This window comes from Megascapheus bottae, chromosome 36 (assembly GCF_031878675.1).
Source record: "Megascapheus bottae isolate mThoBot1 chromosome 36, mThoBot2.hap1, whole genome shotgun sequence".
Lineage (NCBI taxonomy): Eukaryota > Metazoa > Chordata > Mammalia > Rodentia > Geomyidae > Megascapheus > Megascapheus bottae.
The window spans coordinates 5,467,977-5,487,941 of record NC_143544.1 but is presented as its reverse complement, the minus strand read 5'-3'; the positions used below and the strand labels follow the sequence as shown (position 1 = coordinate 5,487,941).

The window sequence follows — 19,965 nt, the reverse complement described above, 5'->3', positions numbered from 1 at the left end:
CCGGGTGGGGGAGCCCGGGCGTAACCGCTTTCCCTTCGTGCTCCGCGGGCGCGCGGCGGCGAGCGTTTCCGCACGGCGCGGGGCGGGGCCGCGCGGAAGCGGCGTCTGGCTGGTTGTGTGAGGAGACGCGCGCGGTTCGAAGTCGCGTAAGTGTTGCCGGAATCGGGACGGGACGGGGCGGGTGCGGAGTGCGCCGGGTGTGGTGGGCCGGGGAGGCTCGCAGGCCCTGGGGACGCGCGGCCCGAGGGCCTCGGGGATCCTGAGGACACCGGCAGTGTGCGCGTGCGCGCGGACCCGCCTCGGCCCGAGGCCCCGCGTCCGCCCGAGGCCCCGCGTCCGCCCGAGACCCCGCGTCCACCTAGGTCCGCCCGAGGCCCCGCGTCCGCCCGAGGCCCCGCGTCCGCCCGAAGCCCCGCGTCCGCCCGAGGCCCCGCGTCCGCCCGAGGCCCCGCGTCCACCTAGGTCCGCCCGAGGCCCCGCGTCCACCTAGGTTCGCCCGAGGCCCCGCGTCCGCCCGAGGCCCCGCGTCCACCTAGGTCCGCCCGAGGCCCCGCGTCCGCCCGAGACCCCGCGTCCACCTAGGTCCGCCCGAGGCCCCGCGTCCACCTAGGTCCGCCCGAGGCCCCGCGTCCACCTAGGTCCGCCCGAGGCCCCGCGTCCACCTAGGTCCGCCCGAGGCCCCGCGTCCACCTAGGTCCGCCCGAGGCCCCGCGTCCGCCCGAGGCCCCGCGTCCGCCCGAGGCCCCCGGCCTTGGTCTCCGGAACTGCCCCCGCTGACCTCGAACTCGAGGCCACCCTGCGCCCGTTCCCCGCTGGACTGGGGGGGGGGTGGGCGTGCCATCGCGACCAGCTAAGATGCTGCGCTTGAAGGCTGTCCCGACGGCTGCAGTACTGCTCAGATGGGGGGCAGCGGCCCCGGCCGGGAAGGAATCGGAGGGGTAGAGCCCGAAGGTTGGTCGTCTGAGCACGACTGCACTGACACCGCAGAAGTGAAAAGGAGTAGGTTTGGGAAAGGAAAATGGGGCTTGAACTCGGCCTGTCCCTGAGCTCTTCATCTCAGGGCTACCACCCCACTCCTGAGCCAAGCCCCACTTCCCATTTTCTAGAGGTTAACGGGAGGTAAGAGTCTCAGGTCCTTTTGTGCCCGGGCTGGCTTTGAACCTTGATCCTCAGACCTCAGCCTCCTGAGGAGCTAGGGTTACAGGCGTGAGCCTCCATATCCGGCTACGTTTTTGTTGCTTTTAAGGTTTGATGGAGCCGAGATGAGAAGGGAGGATGAATGGGGTCGGGCAGTTGTTTATTTGCACCTATGAAATACAACAGTGACACCTGTGGGCAGATATGTGAAGCAGGCAGGGTGAGGGCATTGTGGCAGGGGTGGAAATGTCACAGCGAAGCCCTTCTGTTGGGGTATGCTAACAAAAAGAGAAAATGTGCTGAAATTTAATGGTTTTCCGTTTATTCAAAAGACTGTGGACCTGTCATCACAGGTCTCAGGGACAGTTTGGGGGCTTGAGCTCGGTCTCTTGCTTTCTGGTGGTTTACTGCTCACAGCCTGAGCTCTACTACTTGAACCACACCTTGATCTGGCATTTTCCTGGTTAATTGGGAGATGATGTTAATTGAAGATAGAAAACTTTTTTGCCCAGGTTAGCCTCAAACCTTGGTCTTTTCAGATCTCAGCCTTCTGAGTGACCAGGATTATAGCATGAGTGAACCAGTGGGACTTGGCTGTTTTTTACAGGCTCGTGTGTGCTGAACATTCTGGATAAAAGGGATAATAAAATAAAATACGTGGCCCTATCTGGTGGCATTTTTTGTTGTTGTTTAGGTCGAGGGCCCCCCCCCCACTCTGGGCCAGGGTGTCGTCCCTGAGCTCTTCAGCTCGTCTACCGCCCCACCCCTTGAGCAAAGGGGCCACTTCCAGTTTTCTAGAGGTTAATTGGAGATAAGAGGCTCAGATCCTTTTGCGCTGGGGCTGGCTTTGAACCTTGATCCTCAGATCTCAGCCTCTTGAGTAGCTAGGATTATAGGCATGAGCCACTGTGCCCAGCCCCTTACCAGCATAATTTTTTGTATGTTAAAATGTAATATTCAGAACATTTTAAACATGGGGCCAGGAGTATCACTTAGTAGTAGAGAGCTAGCCTAGCATGACGAAGCCATGGGTTCAATTCCTGTGTATCACATACACAGAAAAAGCCAGAAGTCGCACTGTGGCTCAAGTGGTAGAGCGCTAGCTCTTGAACAAGAGAATCTCAGGAACAGAACCCAGGCACTGAGTTCAAGCCCCAGGACTGGCAAAAAAAAAAAAAAAAAAAGGAAGAAATTTAAACAGGGCATAATAACCTACACAGGGTCTTGGCTGGGACAATGTGAAGGCAGAGATGGAGATGACTTCTCTCCAGTCAGATTGAAAACGAAGTCTTTGAATCCTGTCTAGAAAGTCCTTTCCATGTTCCCTCCTAAATCCCAAATCTGGCTGTATTTAAATAAATTGAGTTAAATTGAGAGTTTCTTTAAACCTGAGATTCTCATCTGAATCATCTGTGTAATTTTTTTTTCTTTTTGGCCGATCCTGGGCTTGAGCTCAGGGCCTGAGCACTATCCTTGGACTCTCTCCAGGCTAGAGCTCTACCACTTGAGCCACAGCAACCATTTCTGGCTTTTTTCTATGTATGTGGTACCAAGGAATCAAACCCTGGTCTTCATGCTTGCTAGGCAAGCACTCTACCACTAAGTCAAACTCCCAGCCTATCTGTGTATATTTTTCTTTTTTTATTGTTATTGTAAAGGTGATGCACAGAGCAGTTAGTTACATCAGGTAGTTAGTCAGGTAATGAATAGAATTGTTTATTTATTTATTTATTTATTTATTTATTTATTTATTGCCAGTCTTGGGGCCTGGGCGCTGTCCCTGAACTCTTCAGCTCAAGGCTACTGCTTACCCCTGGAGCCACAGAACCACTTCTCATTCTCTGGTGGTTAATTGGAGATAAGAGTCTCATGGACTTTAGTGCCCGGGCTGGCTTTGAACCATAATCCTCAGTTCTTAGCCTCCTGAGTAGCTAGGATTACAAGTGTGAGCCACCGTGCTTGGCTTCAGGGAGCCAGCTTTGTAATTTTTTTTTTTCCACCGGAAAGTCATAGACACTGTTTTTAGACCAGTCCTGGGCTTGGACTCAGGGCCTGAGCACTGTCTTCAGGTTTCTCAAGGCTAGAGCTCTACCACTTGAGCCTCAGCACCACTTCCGGCTTTTTTCTATGTATGTGGTACCGAGGAATCGAACTCGGGTCTCCGTGCATGCTAGGCAAGCACTCTACCACTAGGCCAAACTCCCGCCCACTTATGGCTTTTTCTGTCTGCAGAACAGAGGAATCGAACCCGGGTCTTCATGCAAGCTAGGCCACTCTACCACTAGGCCAAACTCCTGGCCCCCATATTCAAATTCTTGATCTGATACTTCCACTCACTGGTTGGTCCTCCACCACCTGAGACATGCCTCTATCCCTGTAAGGGTTGGTTCTTTTTGTTGTTGTTACTGAATAAATCTTGGGGAGTTCCTAATCTTTGCCCTTTGGAAGTTTTAGGGATGATTTTGCTGTCCTTTAGATTAGACCAGTACACATAACCGGTATCTACTAAGCAAATTCTGTAAGCCAAGTGTAATAGCAGTGGCTTTACTCCCTGTAACTGGAGGGTGCCAGCTGGGCAGAGGGAGCTGACTGTACTTGGTTCACATGATTTTTTTTGTTGGTTATGGGCTTGAACTGTGGGCTGGAGCTGTCCCGGAGCTCTTTGCTAGTGTTGTTAGCCCTTTGAGCCACAGCTCCACTTCTAGTTTTTGAGTGTTTAATAAGGGTCTGATGGGGGCTGGCTTTGAACTTCAGTCCTCAGATCTCAACCTCCAGTAGCTAGGATTATAGACGTGAACCCCTGGGGCTCAGCAAGTTCACGTGATTTTATTTAATGAGAATACTAGTGCTGTTGTTGGTTTGCCAGACACTTAACCCAGAACAATAAAGGAACATTTCAAATATTAATAGATGAGGATTGGTATAGATCATTTCTGGGTCCAGGGAAAAAGGCAAAGGCTGGATACAGCACTGTTTTCTTAAATAGTTACTTTTTGAAGACTTGATACCTCTTACGGAGTTGATGTATTAAAGAGTTCTAAGGAAGAAACGTGTCGGGCTCTTGCCCAGGCACTGTGGTCCCATTGTCAATTACAAAGCCAACACTTGTACAGTTCCTCCTCCTCTGTCCTGCAGGGGTTGAGGAGAGGACAACTGAACAAAGAAACTGATTGTCATCTGTGTTAGCTTTTATTTTTGTGAAATTTTATGTCCTTTCCCACCGAAGCTGTTGAAGGCAGCGGCAGATAACTGACAGGTGCATGGGTGTGTCTGGGTTCTGCTGGGCTGCTGCCCTGCCACTGCCCTTCTACTGTTTCTCTGCCTGTTTTGCCAGTGGGTTCTGACAGAGCTACATGGACACCCCTGGCTTCATTTTGATGTTTTAGGGGCCAGGAGTGTGTCCTAGTGGTAAAATGCCTGCTTAGCATGCATGAAGCCCTGGATTCAAGTTGTTGGCACCACATTCACGGGGAAAAAACCCAGAAGTGGTGCTGTGGCTCAAGTGGTAAAGTGCTAGCCTTGAGAAAGCTCAAGAACAGTGCCCAGGCCGTGAGTTCTAGCCCAAGGACTGGCAGGAAAAAAGATACACAGTTTTTTACTGTCTATATTCTGTTCTTCTTGAGGTAACCAGTGTTAAAGTCAGATGTGTTTGTACATCTCAACACTCTTACAAATGTATACAGAAAGCCCTTTCAGCCTGGTATCTCTTTACAGAAAGAATTGTATGTCATACACTTGGTATTTCCTGTGACATCATGAGCATGTCTGTCAGTTACTAGAAAGCTATATTCCATACATAACCAAATAGTCCTCCATTTGAAAATGAAAATTGTTCTGTAGCTTTAAACTCAGGGCCTCAAGTTTACTAGGCAAGAACTTTATCACTTGACTCATGGCCCCAGCCTGTTTTGCTTTAGTTATTTTTTCAGGTAAGAGACTCTCTCTCTCTCTCTTTCTCTCTCTCTCTTTCATTTCTTTTCTTTTTAACCTGAACCACAGTTGTCCTACTTATACCTCATGTAGCTGGCATTACAGACATACACCACCATTCCAGATTTTTTGTTTCAGTATTGAAATGAGGGTCTCACTTTTTGCTTGAGCTGATCTTGAGTCCTTTGACCTTTGCCCTCTTGAGTAGCTGAGGCTACAGGCATGACCTGTCATGCTAGGCCTGGGTGTATGTGTTTTTATTTCTATTGAAAAGGCTCTAATTGCTTGGTTAAAGGAAGGTGTTAAATATTCTTCCCCCCACCCCAGTTGTGGGGTTTGAACTCTGGGCCCCAGCACCATTCTTGAACTCTTCAGCTCAAGGCTACCACTCTACCACTCTACCACTTGAGTGATCCACAGCCCCGCTTCCAGTTTTGTGGTGGTTAATTGGAGATAAGAGTCTGGTGGACTTTTGTGTCCCAGCTGGCTTTGAACCTTGATGCTCAGATCTCGGCCTCCTGAGTGGCTAGGATTATAGGCATGAGCCACTGGTGCATGGCTTAAAAGAGTTGTCAGGGACAATGGCCAGTGTCAGACTGACCGACCGAAAGGGGAAAAGAAAGAAAGCAAGCTGGGGGCTGGGAGTTTGGCCTAGTGGTAGAGTGCTTGCCTAGCATGCACCAAGACCCGGGTTCGATTCCTCGGTACTACATATACAGAAAAAAGCCAGAAGTGGTGCTGAGGCTCAAGTGGTAGAGCTCTAGCCTTGGGAAAGTCCAAGGACAGTGCTCAGGCCCTGAGCTCAAGCCCAGGACTGGCAAAAAAAGAAAAAGAAAGCTGGGTATGGTGGTGCCTACTTTTTATCCCAGCACTAAAATGGCTGAGATAGTTTGAGACCAGTCTGGGCTACACAGCAAGACACTACTATCTCGTTTAAAAAATATGTATAAACTGGGCATGTGGCTCACACCTGTAATCCTAGCTACTCCAGAGGCTGAGCTCTGAGGATCAAGGTTCAAAGCCAGCCCAGGCACAAAAGGACCTGAGACTCATTTCCAATTAACCTCTAGAAAATGGGAAGTGGGGCTTGGCTCAAGGGTAGGGTGGTAGCCTTGAGATGAAGAGCTCAGGGACAGCACCCAACACACACAAATACACACACACTCACTTACACATATGAGTATAAACACTCCCTCTCTGCGTCGGGAGTTTGACTTCACGAAGACACAGGTTCTATTCCTTGATATCGCATACATAGAAAAAGCCAGAAGTGGTGCTGTGGCTCAAGTGGTAGAGCTCTAGCCTTGAGGAAGCCCAAGGACAGTGCTCAGACCCTGAGTTTAAGTCCCAGAACTGGCAAAAACAAACAAAAACCTATCTATGATACCCAGCTTCCCAGTCCCCTCAGAATTTAATATTTCACATATATTCAGTGTTCATGCAAAAATATATAAATGAAGATCCTGTTTTTGTCACAGTGCAAGTAATTAGACAGCACATTGTGCCCATTGATCTTTTGCCATTTAATGAAATACTTTGGAGATTATTCCTCACTTCCTATAAATGACATTCTTTTTTTTGGGGGGGGGGTTGGTTGTTTGTGGGGATTGAACTCTGTGGGTGCTATCCCTGAACTCTGTCACTTGAGCCACAATGCCACATTCTGTTTTCTGGTTGTTTAATTTGAGATAAGAGTTTCATGGTCTTTCATGCCTAGGCTGGTTTTGAACCACGATCCTCAGATCTCAGCCTCCTGGGTAGGTAAGATTACAGGCATGGGCCACCACATCTGGTTCTTAATCATATTCTTTTTAGCAGTTGAATTGCATGGCATTATCTAAATGATCATTTTAATGGTGGTACTGTGTGTTTGAACTCAAGGCACGTGCTTGCTGGAGCTACACCCTGCCCTTTTCTGGTGCTGGTTTTTAGGTAGGGGCTTGTGTTTTTTTGTGTAGGGCTGAATTCAGACTGTGTTTCTCCTACCTATGACCTCCCAAGTAACTGGGATTATGGGTGCATACTATCTACCTGGTTTATTGGGTAAGATAGGATCTGGTTAACTTTGTGTCCTGAGTAACCTTGAACTTATATCTTGTAAATCTCTTCTCCTGAGTAGTTGGGGTTATAGATATGAGCCTGCCTGGCCTCCACTAGTATCATTATCTTATCAGTTACCCTTGGTAGGCATTGAATAAAGCTGCACTGAAAATCCTTGATATACTTTAATTCATTAACTGTGCATATTATTTGTCTTTAATTATTGAGGGGTAGAAATTGGTCTTTGTGGCTTTGATTGTATTTCTTTTATTGAGGAAGTGATCCTTTCTCTGACTGGCAGTCCTTGCTGTGAAATCTGCTTTACTTGACATTAGCCACTCCAGCTTGCTTGCTTCTTTCTTTTCTTTTCTCTTTTGTTCATTCGTTCGTTCTTTCTCTTTATGGGGCTTGAACTCTTCCTGGGTGCTGAAGTCTTCAGGCTCAAGGCTACCACCCTGGGCCCAGGCCCAGGTCATAGGGTCATAGGGCTTGTACTCTGGGCCTGGGCATTGTCCCTTAGCTCTTCAACTCAAGGCTACCACCCTACCCTTGAGCCAAGCCCCACTTCCTGTTTTCTAGAGGTTAATTGGAGATAAGAATCTCAGGTCCTTTGGTGCCTGGGCTGGCTTTGAAGCTTGATCCTCGGATCTCAGCCACCTCAAATCTCAGCTACCTCAGATCTCAGCCACCGGCTGGCTTGTCCTTGGACTTTCTCAAGGCTAGCACTTTACCACTTGAGCCACAGCACCACTTCTGGCTTTTTTTTTCTATGTATGTGATACCAAGGACTTGAACCCAGGTCTTTGTCTAGAGTGCTAGACAAGCACTCTACTGTAATGACCAATTTTTAGCCTGAGTGACTCCATCTTAGTCTGAGTGACTCCATCTTATTTGAACAACCATTTTTGTTATATATGCAAACGTAAAAACTAACCTTGCCTAAAAAAGAAAACCAAAGCAAAATTTAAGTTCAAACAGACCTGACCATGAAAAGACTAAAAATTACTTACAAAACAGTTCCAAAAAACCAATCAGTTTCCAATAACAAGGCTGGGACAGGCCAGGTGGAGCCATCCAATCAGTAGAAGCACATATGTAACTGTACAGTTTGTAACCAATCAGCCTTTAGCAGCTGCATAACTGTGGTAAATTTGTGGTTTGCAGTTTTGCCTATAAAAGTTAGCCTGAGAGGCTGGGAGGGGTTGTTCTCTCTCCATAGAGACGGCCCTGATCCTTCAGTGTAATTCTCCATATGAAATAAAGGTTTGCTTAACTTTCACTTTCTGTCAGTCTCGGTCCTTTGATTTAGGATCCCAATAATGGGGAACACCCCAATATCTACCACTAGGCCAATCTCCCAGCCCCTTGCTTTTCTTTTCTTTGGTACTCAGTACTGGGGTTTGGCCTCAGTCTTGTGCTTGCTAGCTGGGTATTCTACTGCTGAGAAGGGGCCTTGTTTCCTGCTTGGTTCCTCAGGGTTTGGTTGACAGCGGACAGTGTCCAGCTTCCCTCACTGGAATGGAGTTGCTCAGACTTCACTGCCCAGGCTGGCCTGGAACTTGATCCTCTCACACAGTAGGAAAGGCACATACCACCAGGCCTGGCTAGGGTTGAGGAAGGGGTCTTGGGAACTCTTTTGTCTGTGCTGGCCTGTTCTCTTCTAAGTAGCAAGGATTACACATATACCTTGTATTTATTTATTTATTTGGGGTGGAGGAGTCATGGGGCTTGAACTCTGGGCCAAACTCCCAGCCATGTTTTTGAGTTTTTATGGCTTCTGGTTCTTGGCCCTGGCTCCTATGCCTGTCTGTAGGGCCAATTCCAGTGTATTGCCTCTGTACTGAAAGTCCTTGCTGTGGAGCCCAGGGCACTGGAGGAGAAAGGCCTTGGGTTTTGTGTGCTTGGGTTCAGTGTGCTTTGCTTAAGGATTTTTTCTGACTCAGAGGGCACTGGAGGAGAAAGGCCTCAAGTTCCGTGTGCTTTGCTTGAGGACCTTTTCTGACTCAGCCTGGCCTTGTGCAACACGGGGCAGCTGTAGAAAGGCTGGCAGCGTTCAGGTGAGACCAACAGTATTTCAGAAAAACCTAAGCACTGGCTGAAGGTAGAAGGGGCTATGAGGCAGAGAGAGAGGCGGACAGATGGGGGTGGTGCACCAGGCAAACTGCGCTGGACGTAGAGAGCACAGGAGGAAGGGGCTTTCCTCTACTAAGCTAGGCACAGGTGGGTTTCAGCTAACCAGAACGTACTTGGCTTTTCTCAGCAATGGCTGACATGTTCGCATCAGTGGCCAGAACAATGTACTTGGTTGTTCATGACCTTACTTACCTTGCAAGGGTGTGGGGTGCATACCAGGTCACCCGGCTGGCACAGTGGAGGGTTTTAGCAAGGTAGCTGTAGTCAGGCCAGGCTGGATCTCTACCTGTGGAAACCTCTGCCCGCAGCACCCTAGTGTCGTCTTAGCCCTGTGACGGATGGATAGCCCAGGTAGCTCTGGGCCCAGCCTTGGCCCAGGGCAGCCGTGAACCTCAGCTTCCAGCGGACAGCTGTAAGCTCTGAAGTATCCCACTGACACATCTCTTCTGAGATGGTCTACGGCATTCTTTTTTGTTTCAAGTAAATTGCCTGTTATAGTTAATAGTGCCCTGGGTTCAATTCCTTGGTACTACATACACAGAAAAAGCCGGACGTGGTGCTGTGTGGCTCAAGTGGCAGAGCACTAGCCTTGAATAAAAAGGGTCTAAGGACAGTGCCCAGGTCCTGACTGAGTTGAGTTCAAGCCCTAGGACTAGCAAATAAATAAATAAAATACTATATGAGCCAGGAATCGGTGGCTCATACCTATAATCCTAGCTGATGAAGAGACTGAGATCAGAGGATCATGTTTTGAAGCTAGCCAGGGCAGGAAAGTCCATGGGACTCTTATCTCTCGTTAACTATTCAAAAGCTAAGTGACACAGCCCAGTGGGCATACGCGCACGTGCATAAGCCATTGCTTGTTCATGTGTCACACACTCTCTCTCCCTCTTTCTCTCTTCCTCCTTCTCTCTCCCACTCCCTCATTCTCTCCCTCCCCCGTCCTCCGCTACCCCCTCTCTCTCCAGCACTGCTTTTGTGACCTAGAGGGCAAAATTCCCAGAAAGGGAGCCTCCTGAGCTGGCCATGAATGCCCAGCGGCCCTTCTCCAGGCCATCAGCTGAGCCGGGACAGGCCTATGCTTGGAGCACTGCTGAAAGGAGTTCCTTGGTGGCATGTGGTTTTCACCATTAAGACCTGACTGATGAGGACACACTGGCTGTGACTTTGAAGTGCACACAGGCAGCTGAGGCCCCTGTTTGAGTCCCTGATGCTGTCCAGCCTGGCGCTCCCATGTTGTCCGCCCATCGATGGCTGAATGTCCATACGGCTGTGTCGCACGGACCAGCCTTGGCCCGGCATTAACTCATACCTCCCACCTGCCCATTTCAGTGGTCTTGGTGATCAGGAGGTACTGCGTGGGGACTGAGGAGGAGCAGGTCACAGAAGGCAGCCTGTGGAAGACTTAGAAGCCCCCTGGCCAAAGGCCTGGAGCTGGCTAGCAGCCATGATGAGGATGGAGCTGGTGGAGATGAGCCCCTTCTGCCCTGGGCAGAGCTGAACCCGAGTGCCCTGGCAGCTGGGTATGCAAATACAGAAGGCTGCAGCAGTGTGCCAGGCAAGGGTCCCTAGGTCAAACTCCCCGAGCCGAGCGGGAGGAGGAGCGAAAGGAGGCCAGAAGAAAGCTGGAGACTTGGGCAGTTTCTTAAGCATTGCTGATGGAACGAGCAAGGAGGGGAAGCGGGACATGGCAGCTTCCTGGAGAGGTTGGAGGCTGTCAGGAGGAAGGGCCCTAAGAAGTAACCCGGGCTAGGCCTAGTGGTAGAGTGCTTGCCTAGCATGCACGAAGACCTGAGTTCAATTCCTCAGCACCACATACATAGAAAAAAAGCCAGAAGTGGTGCTGAGGCTCAAGTGGTAGAGCTCTGGCCTTGAGAAAGCCCAAGGACAGTGCTCAGGCCCTGAGTTCAAGCCCAGGACTGGCAAAAAAAAAAAAAGTTCACAGGGAATGGGAATCATGAAAAATGAAATGAACCAGTGCATGGCTCACACCTCTAATCCCAGCTATGTGGGAGGCAGCGATTGGGAAAACCATGGCTCTACGCCCACCTGGGCAGAATATTAATGAGACCCTGACCCCCTGACCCCCCCATCTCATTCAACAAGGTGGTGAGCATCTGATATCTCATACCTGCAAACTGTCCATGTAGGCAGCACAGCTGAGAAGACTGAGGTCTGGGGCTGGCCTGGGGCATTTAGCTAGGAAGGGAGACCCTGTATGAAAAGCAGAGCATTCTGTAGTACATGGAGTGCCCGGGGTTGAGCCCTAGGATCACAAGAGATTGGGTCACTAGAGCCTACCACCAGTGGCTCACGCCTGTAATCCCTGCTACTTGGGAGGCTAAGGATTATAGTTTGAAGCCAGTCAGGGGAGGAAAATCTATGAGTCTGTCTCCAACAGACTACTCAGAAAGGGCCGGGACTAGCCTAGTGGTAGAGTGTTCACCTAGCATGCATGAGGCCCTAGGTTCAATTCCTTGGTACCACATACTCAGAAAAAGCCAGAAGTGGCACTGTGGCTCAAGTGGCAAAGCGTTGGCCTTGAGCAAAAAGTGTCCAAGGACAGTGCCCAGTCTCTGAGTTCAAGTCCCAGGACTAGCAAAACAAAACCCCAACCAAACAAAAAAACCCCAACTACTCAGGAAAGACCACCGTGGCTCAAGTGGTCGAGTACTAGCCTTGACCACCAAGAGGCTCAAGGACCAGCACCCAGACCTTGAGTTCAAACCCCGGGAATGGCAAAAAAAAAAAAAAAAAAAAAGATTAGGTAACTAAAATGCAAGTGAAATGAAGGCAGAAGTGTTGTAACTGAGCGTTCTAGTGCAGCAGAAGAAAGGTGGTGGAAAATCCCCACAGCCCAGCCCACCCCCCCCTCCTGTGCACCTTCATCCTTGGGCCAAGGTAGGGACACTGTCTGCCAGAAAGCTGTTCTTCAGGGGGATGGAGGTGCTTTTTAACTAGGGGACGCTTCGCTGTGGCCCCAGCCAGGAACTTGGCTGTCCTAGAACCCATGGCTTGCCCAGGAAGTGCCTGGCTGCCCCCTGGGGTGCTGTCCCCGCCATGCTTTGCCTTCTGTTTCCATCCCCTAAAAACAGAGTGCAGCAAAGTGGGAGGTGGTTCTGGAGTGGGCGGGGGCACCACACAGCCTGCTGGGAGAGCTGCCTTTCTGGTCTTGAATTTCATGCCATTGAATGCCAAGCAATCCTCTGGCACGCACACTGGGCTTGGCATGGCTGGCCAAGCGAAGCGGCCCAGTTGTCCCAGGCCTGGGCAGTAGGAGGCACGGCATTCCGAGGAATTTTCCATGTCCCTGAACCCGGCAGGGTGAGGGCCAAGGGCAGCAGCTAAGCTCAGGGATGCCCGTCTCCTGTGGGACAAGAAGGTACAGTCACGGCAAGGACGTGGCGGTTGTGTTCATTTCCCAAGGTGCTGTGTCCACTGGAGCAGCACGTCCCCAGCCGCTGTCGCCACAGGCAGTTTGGCCACAGTGGAACGCTGGTGCCCAGGGGCATGCGCAGTGTGCCTGCAGAATTGTGAGATGGTTTTCTGTGAGGGGCAGTGGACAGCCCTGGAGGTGCTTGGCCGCACCTGGCGGCTTCTGTGCTCCCCGAGTTCCGAGTTCGGGGCTGTAGGCACCAGGGGCCTTTGCCAGACCGGTGATATGCCTTGGCTTCATGGAGCTGGCGTTCCAGTGAGGAGCTGGCTGAGAGGGAGTGTAAACAAGGAAGTGACAGACATGGCGTTAGGTCTGGATTAGGTGCATGACAGTTGAGTTGACATTGGAAGAACACCCTGCTCCCCAGGTGGAAGGCGCTCAGCTGGAATGCAGAGAGGGGTCACTGGGTTTCCTCTTAAGGGCAATGAAAAACTGGTGACAGGTCTTAAAGTGATCTTATCACACAGGTGTGATTTTATCACACAGGCGTGACCTTATCACACAGGTGTGACAGGAGTGTGGGGGTGGTCTCAGGAGGCAGCTGAGAGGAGTGGTGACGGGCCCAGTTCACAGTCTGCCTGTTGCAAGGCCAGGAAGAGTGGGGAATGGCTGGGGCCAGCAGGTGTCCTAGGGTCTCAGCAGCCTGGCCATCTGGATGGTGGGGCCAGCACAGTGGACAAGAAGACGGCTGCAGCCTGGGTCCATACGACTGTTAGGACTGTCGATGTTGGAGTGGAGGCCTCCACAGCAGCCCCATTCCGGACAGAGCCCCTGCCTCAGAGCTCTCGGGAGAGGAGGAAACACAAAAGGCTTCTGGGAAGCTGGGCACCCCTGGCTCATGCCTGTAATCCTAGCTACTGAGACCTGAGGATGGAGGTTCAAAGAGAGCAAGGAGTCCAGCAGCTGAGTCTTAGCTCCAGAAAGCCAGAAGTGGAGATGTAGCTCAAGTGGTAGAGCACTAGCCTTGAGAAGAAAAAACAAAAACAGCTCAGGGACAGCACCCAATTCAAGCCCTAGGACCAGTGTACACATAAAGACTCCCTGAAGCTGGGCACCGTGGCTTCCGCCTGGCATCCTAGCTACTCAGGAGGCTGAGGTCTGAGGATCAGGATTCAAAGCCGGCCAGCCAGCCGGGGCACCAAAGACAGATGAATCTCCAGTGAATCACTAGAAAACAGGAAGCGGGGCTGCGGCTCAAGGGTCGGGCGGTAGCCTTGAGCTGAAGAGGTCAGAGGCAGTACCCAGGCCGACCACAACCCCCCCCCCAACCCTGACCTGCAAGCTGATGACTGCTGTGATATTAACCCCCCCCCTCCTCCTCCAGCTTCTCGTCCAGTTTGTGTTCGCTACCTATTCTTGCCCTAGGAACTCACGCTTCCTGTCCGTCCAATCCTCCCCTCCTTTCCCCTCCCCCTGGAGCCAGCCTGAACCTCTGCCTCTTGAACTAGGGTCCACCTTGCCAGACCCTTAGAACTTCCCAAGCTGCAAATCTTGATGTTAAATTATTTTTGGAAATGTTTTTGTTTTTCCAGTCTTAGCGCCGTCCTTGGGCTTTCTCCCGGCTAGCATGCTACCACTTGAGCCACAGCAACACTTCTGGCTTTTTCTTTTTTTTGCCAGTCCTGGGTCTTGAACTCAGGGTCAGAGCACTGTCCTTGGGTTTTTTCCTCGAGGTTAGAGCTCCACCACTTGAGGACAGCACCACTTCTGGCTTTTTTGTTTGCTTTTTTTGTTTATGTATGTGGTACTGAGGAATCGAACCCATGTGCATGCTAGGAGAGCACTCTATCACTAGGCCAAACTCCTGGCCCTGGAAGTGTTTTTGTGCATGCCTGCTAATCCTGGGGCTTGAACTTTGGCCTAGCTGCTGTCCTTGAGCTTTTTTGTTTACCACTTGAGCCACAGTTCCACTATGGTTTTTTAGTGTTTAATTGGAGATAAGCGTCTCATAAACTTTCCTATCTGAGCTGGCTTTAAACTGCTATCCTCAGATCTCAGCCTCTTTATTAGGTAGGATAATAGGTATGAGCTACTGGTACCTGACTTAATCAGGAGGCCAAGATGTAAGGACCACAGTTTGAAGCCAGCTTGAACCTAAAAGTTCAAGACTTTTATTTCCAGTTAACCACTCAGAAACTGGGACTCAAATTTGTAGAATGCCAGCCTTGAGCAAAGGAGCTCAGGGACAAGATAGCACCCAGGCCGAGTTCAAGCCCCATGGTCAACAAAGAAAAGCTTTTCTTTTTAATATTGTTCTCTTCAGATGCTTCATTATAACTAGCTTAGTTTTTGATTTGTAGAATTTAAAGCATTAATTTTGGGGAAATTCCTACCTACATACATAGTAAGAGGATCATTCTTCTACCCTCCACCTGGCCTCAGGGCAGCATTTTTCTACAGATCTCCGTCCATGGCTATTTTACAAGCCACCCCAGGGCCATTCCCAGAGCGGTGGGCTTAGCCTTATTCATTGGATCTGTGTCCTGATTTCCCCCATTGCTACTTAAATAGCTGGCATGTCAAACCAGTGTGCTTACATGATCAAAAGACTGTCCCGCAGAAGAAGGCCCAATCTGTAGCCAATAGGTTCTTTGTCTCCTTCAGTTATCTGCCCTGGAATTCATGGGGCTTGAACTCGGCCTGGGCACTGTCCCTGAGTTCTTCAGCTCAAAGCTACTTCCCATTTTCTAGAGGTTAATTGGAGCTGCATCTCGGGTCCTTTTGTGCCTGGGCTGGCTTTGAACCTTGATCCTCAGATCTCAGCCTTGTGAGTAGCTAATCTTACAGGTGTGAGCCACCGCGCCTGGCTCTGCCCTGGAATTTCTTTTACTCGTATGCCTGCATGCTTGTGGTCTGCGTTGTGCTGTGTCCTCATGGTGCTGTCCCTGAGACTCTGTCCCTTTTGTTTGCTGTGGGTCTTTAGATTCGAGGTATTCAGCTTCAGCACTGCTTGCACAAGGACCCCTGATGAGGAGATGGCTGCTCTTCAGCTTCTCTACCGCCCCTCTCCTGCTCTGCCCCCAAGTCTCTGACAGCTACTCAGCACCATCACACCGCTGGAACGGGAAGGCAGGGTGAGTAGTGCTTCCTGGCTTGCACCTGGAAGCTCCACAACTGCTTTCAGGAGTGAATTTAAGCCGTTAGACCAATCATACGTGACAGAATGCCGGAAAAGGAGGACGAATGTGCCTTGTCTTAGCCGTCCAGGGTTCCCCAGCACACGGTGTGCATAAAATTCTGTGATTGCTTTCACAGCCTCATGGCCAAAAGAAGCCCCTCACAGTTGTGGCAGACTAACTCAGTATAATCAGGGCTCAGCCAGGCTGCGTTAGGCCTTCAGGCCTGAGTCCCGACCTGGCTGTCAGGTGGAAGGAGAAGGGTAGGGGTGCCTGGCCGCTCCCAGGAGAACTGGGCAGATTACACCCCACAGTATGAGCCAAACAGTGCCAGCTAAAGTTGTTTTTGTGTATGCTGTGGTGTTGAACCAGGCCCCCTCTCTGGACAGCGGCTGTCCATGGAGGGCTTCTGTCACAGGACTGAAAATGGCAGTCACAGCAGACACCTGCAGCCTTGTTTGGGAGCAGGGTAGACCTGCTTGAAGCCTTAGACAACTGAAAGATGGGCCCCACACCTTTGCACAGGCTTGGGATTGGCTCACAGCTAGAAGGGTGGCTGCTGGCTGTCCCCAAGATGCTGCCAGGTGGAGAGGCGCCCTGGCGCTCCTGCGCCAACTGGCTCTCCTCGCCTGCTCTATACCTTACCTTTGCTTACTTGAGCTGGCTGTCATTTCCCTCCCCCATCCCGCAGACCACTCTTAAGGTTCTTGAGCCTGTCCTGCCTTCACTTCTCTGGCCCTCAGCCCCTTCCTTCCTCCGTGGCATGCTGCCCTTGAAGAGCCCACTGTCTCGACAGTGCCCACGTTAGTCTCTGGAATTGGTTTTTTGACCATGAGGACTTTGGTGTGATTAAGGATGCAAATGTTAGCCTGGCTTATCTGATCCCTACATGCAGTCACATGGATTTTGTAGAGAAAGGCATGGAAGAGGACACACGACCACGGGGAAAGAGACTGGACTGGGCTGGATGCAGCAGTTGAGTGTTGAATGAGGCCACCCGAAGCTGGAAGGAATGCTCTCCAGAACGGTAAGAGATGGGAAGTCTTGAATTTGTGGCAACATGTTGTAGTAGCTCCAGGAAATGAACATGAATGGGAAGCTGAGGATTCTGCAAAGGAGACTGGCCACGCACTGGTGGCTCACGCCTAGTTACTCAAGAGGCAGAGATCATGGTCCAAAGACCTGAGGATCACAGTTCAAAGCCAGCCTGGGCACAAAAATCTGACACATTCCAATGAACCACCAGAAAACTGGAAGTAGTGCTGTCTCAAAGTGGTAAAGTGCTAGCCTTGAGTGGAAGAGCTTAGGAACAGTGTCCAGATCCCGAGTTCAAGCCCCATGGCAGACCAGAAAAAGTGACTGGGCCAAAAGCCTGGGGCTAGAATCACAGCCTTTCATTGGCCCCAGGAGTGCCTGCAGAGCCCTGTCCAGAGCCTCTGTTGCGCACCTCACAGTTGGTAAATCAGGAAGGTAATCAGTCTTGGATCCCATTTGCAACATGTTGCTTGGGATACGGCCTGGCCTCTCCTATCAAGGTAACCTCAAGGCTAGATCAGAGGCATCCCCGGGGAGCGCTCACACAGGCTGGGCAAAGGACACTTCCAGGCATTTTACAACCATGTGTAAACATGATTAGTATCAAGTATCAAGGAGCTGTGTCTGCTGAAGTCAGCACATGCCAGCAGCCCGCCCACTACCCCAGGGGAAGTGCACAAGGCAGTGCCTTGTTCTGGGTTGTCAGCTGGAGGGTGCACACCAGGCCTGGGAGGTCACAGGTGCCTGAACCTTTAAAACCCGGGCTGAGGGTGTGCTTGGCACTGCCTGTGCAGACACAGAGCCTGAGCCCACCTGCTCGTTCTGCTTCTCTCCTCTTTGGGCTCTCTGCTTTGTAAAGGACACCTAAGAGTATTCCAGACTCTTGTCTGCAGAGACGACCGGTTCCCAGCCATTACCTCAGGTGAGCGCTACGTTTGTTCGCTCACCAGCCCTGGGGAGTCAGATAGGCGGCTTAAAGCCCTGCAGGCTCAGGGCCGGCAGTTTGGCCTAGTGGTAGTAGTGCTTGCCTAACATGCACGAAGACCGGGGTTCGATTCCTCGGTACCACATATACAGAAGCCAGAACTGGTGCTGTGACTCACAGTGGCAGAGCACTAACAGTGCTTACGAGGGCCCCCAGGCCCGTCCTTGAAGTTAGCGCTGTGCCGGAGTTCAGACCCCGGAACTGGCCAAAGGAAAAAAAAAAAAAAAGCGGGGGGGGGGGGGTAGTTTAACCTTGTGGTAGAGTGCTTGCCTAGCATGCACAAAGAGCAGGGTTCGATTCCTCAGTACCACATACATAGAAAAAGGTAGAGCTCTAGCCTTGAGATCAAGTCCAAGGATGGTACTCAAGCCCCCGAAATGCCCCCAAAAAAGAAGCTGTTGGAGGCTCTCGTGGCCAGTCTTATTTGCTCTCTGAATGGCACAGGGGAAAGGACTGAGCCCCCAGCGCTCCCAGCCGACCCAAGGCTGCAGGGCTATCGCACTGACTGCTTATCTCTTCCCATGGGTCACCCCCCCACCCCCCCAGGATGAAGGGCATTTCGGTGATGGGGACGCTGGTTGTCCTGGCCAGTCTACAGCAGGTAGCTGTGTCTCTGAGGATCGCAGCCTTCAACATCCAGACTTTTGGGGAGACCAAGATGTCCAATGCCACCCTCTCCAGGTACATTGTGCAGGTAAGCCAGGGTTGTCTTGCTGACTGTGGCAGGCACATAAGGGTGTCCCGTGCCTTAAGAAAGACTCTGATGCTAAGGAGAGGACAGCTATCAAGGCTCAGCTGTCTGGCCTTGCCTCGTAGATCCTGCGTCGCTACGACATTGCCCTCGTCCAGGAGGTCAGAGACACCTACCTGGTAGCTGTGGGGAAGCTGCTGGATGAACTCAACCGGTAGGTGACCACTTCCAGGCACAGCCTCCTCCCTTCATTTTGGGCAGCCTAAAGGTCCCCTCTGTGACCCCAACCAGAGCGTTCTTTTGTTCCTTTCAGGGACGCACCCGATACCTATCGCTATGTGGTCAGTGAGCCCCTGGGACGCAGCAGCTACAAGGAGCAGTACCTGTTTGTGTACAGGTGAGCCCAGGGCTGTGACGCGGTCTGAGCCGGTCGGTGTTGTAACAAGAATGCTAGGCCATTTCCAGCCAGGCGGCAGCCCAGACTCGAGCTCACCTCCTCCCACAGGCCCGACCAGGTGACAGTGCAGGACAGCTACTACTACGACGATGGCTGCGAGCCCTGTGGGAACGACACCTTCAGCCGAGAGCCTGCCATTGTCAGGTTCTCCTCTCGGTTCACAAGTGAGTACAGTGCACAGCTCTCATGCTCCACCTCCACCCTGCGCTTCAGGCAGCTCTTCAGTGTGTCTGCTCTTCTCAGGGGTCAAAGAATTTGCCATCGTGCCCCTCCACTCAGCCCCCGCTGAGGCCGTAGCTGAGATTGATGCTCTCTATGATGTCTACCTGGACATCCAGAAGAAGTGGGGCCTGGAGGTGAGGCGGTGGCCCTGGGGTCCTGGCTTCCGGTGGTCCTTCATCCCTGGGCCAACAGGTAGCTGTTTCCTTTTAGGACGTCATGTTGATGGGTGATTTCAACGCGGGCTGCAGCTACGTGACTCCCTCGCAGTGGCCCTCTATCCGCCTGCGCACAAGCACTGCCTTCCAGTGGCTGATTCCTGACACTGCAGACACCACCGTGTCCTCTACTCACTGTGCCTACGATAGGTAGGTGGGACCCTTCCTGGCACCCGGCCTGGCCATGTCAGTAGCCCTCAAGAGTTGTGTGGAGGCTGCTGGTGCACGCTGGTGCAGCCTGGGCACACTGACCTGAGGAAACCTTGTCTCCTGGGCCCCCTTGCAGGATCGTGGTTGCCGGAGAGCTGCTCCAGGGTGCCGTCCTTCCAGACTCAGCTGCTCCCTTTGACTTCCAGGCCGCATACAAACTGAGCATCCCACTTGTAAGTGCCCTTTAGATGGCGGAGGAGCCTGGGGAGAGCTCCAGGGGAGGAGGGATCGTTAGTCACCCTGCCCCTCCCCTACAGGCCAAAGCCATCAGTGACCACTACCCTGTGGAGGTGACACTCCAGTGAGCCGAGCTGCCTTCCTCGGGACATACGAATGCACAGAAAGTGTGTAACACGTG

The 19,965-nt window shown here is 51.7% G+C and overlaps 1 protein-coding gene across 1 annotated transcript; it reads left to right on the top strand.

Annotated features, from left to right (window-relative positions):
* Position 1: 1 nt before the first annotated feature.
* On the top strand, positions 2 to 19,954 carry Dnase1 (deoxyribonuclease 1). Its single transcript, XM_090324883.1, has 12 exons — positions 2 to 146; positions 15,600 to 15,750; positions 16,705 to 16,819; positions 17,687 to 17,749; positions 18,359 to 18,506; positions 18,629 to 18,717; positions 18,817 to 18,900; positions 19,009 to 19,124; positions 19,204 to 19,316; positions 19,393 to 19,547; positions 19,684 to 19,780; positions 19,865 to 19,954. Exons 5-12 carry the CDS (start codon positions 18,360 to 18,362, stop codon positions 19,910 to 19,912), a joined length of 849 nt encoding a protein of 282 aa, XP_090181009.1. The 5' UTR covers positions 2 to 146; positions 15,600 to 15,750; positions 16,705 to 16,819; positions 17,687 to 17,749; position 18,359; the 3' UTR covers positions 19,913 to 19,954.
* The last annotated feature ends 11 nt before the right edge of the window (positions 19,955 to 19,965 follow it).

Excerpts from the sequence above, each read along its gene's own strand:
- Dnase1 (XM_090324883.1), top strand. The coding sequence starts at position 18,360 with ATGAAGGGCATTTCGGTGATGGGGACGCTGGTTGTCCTGGCCAGTCTA. Across the intron at positions 18,718-18,816 it reads CTGCTGGATGAACTCAACCG|GGACGCACCCGATACCTATC; the intron begins GTAGGTGACCAC and ends TGTTCCTTTCAG. Across the intron at positions 19,317-19,392 it reads AGAAGAAGTGGGGCCTGGAG|GACGTCATGTTGATGGGTGA; the intron begins GTGAGGCGGTGG and ends GTTTCCTTTTAG.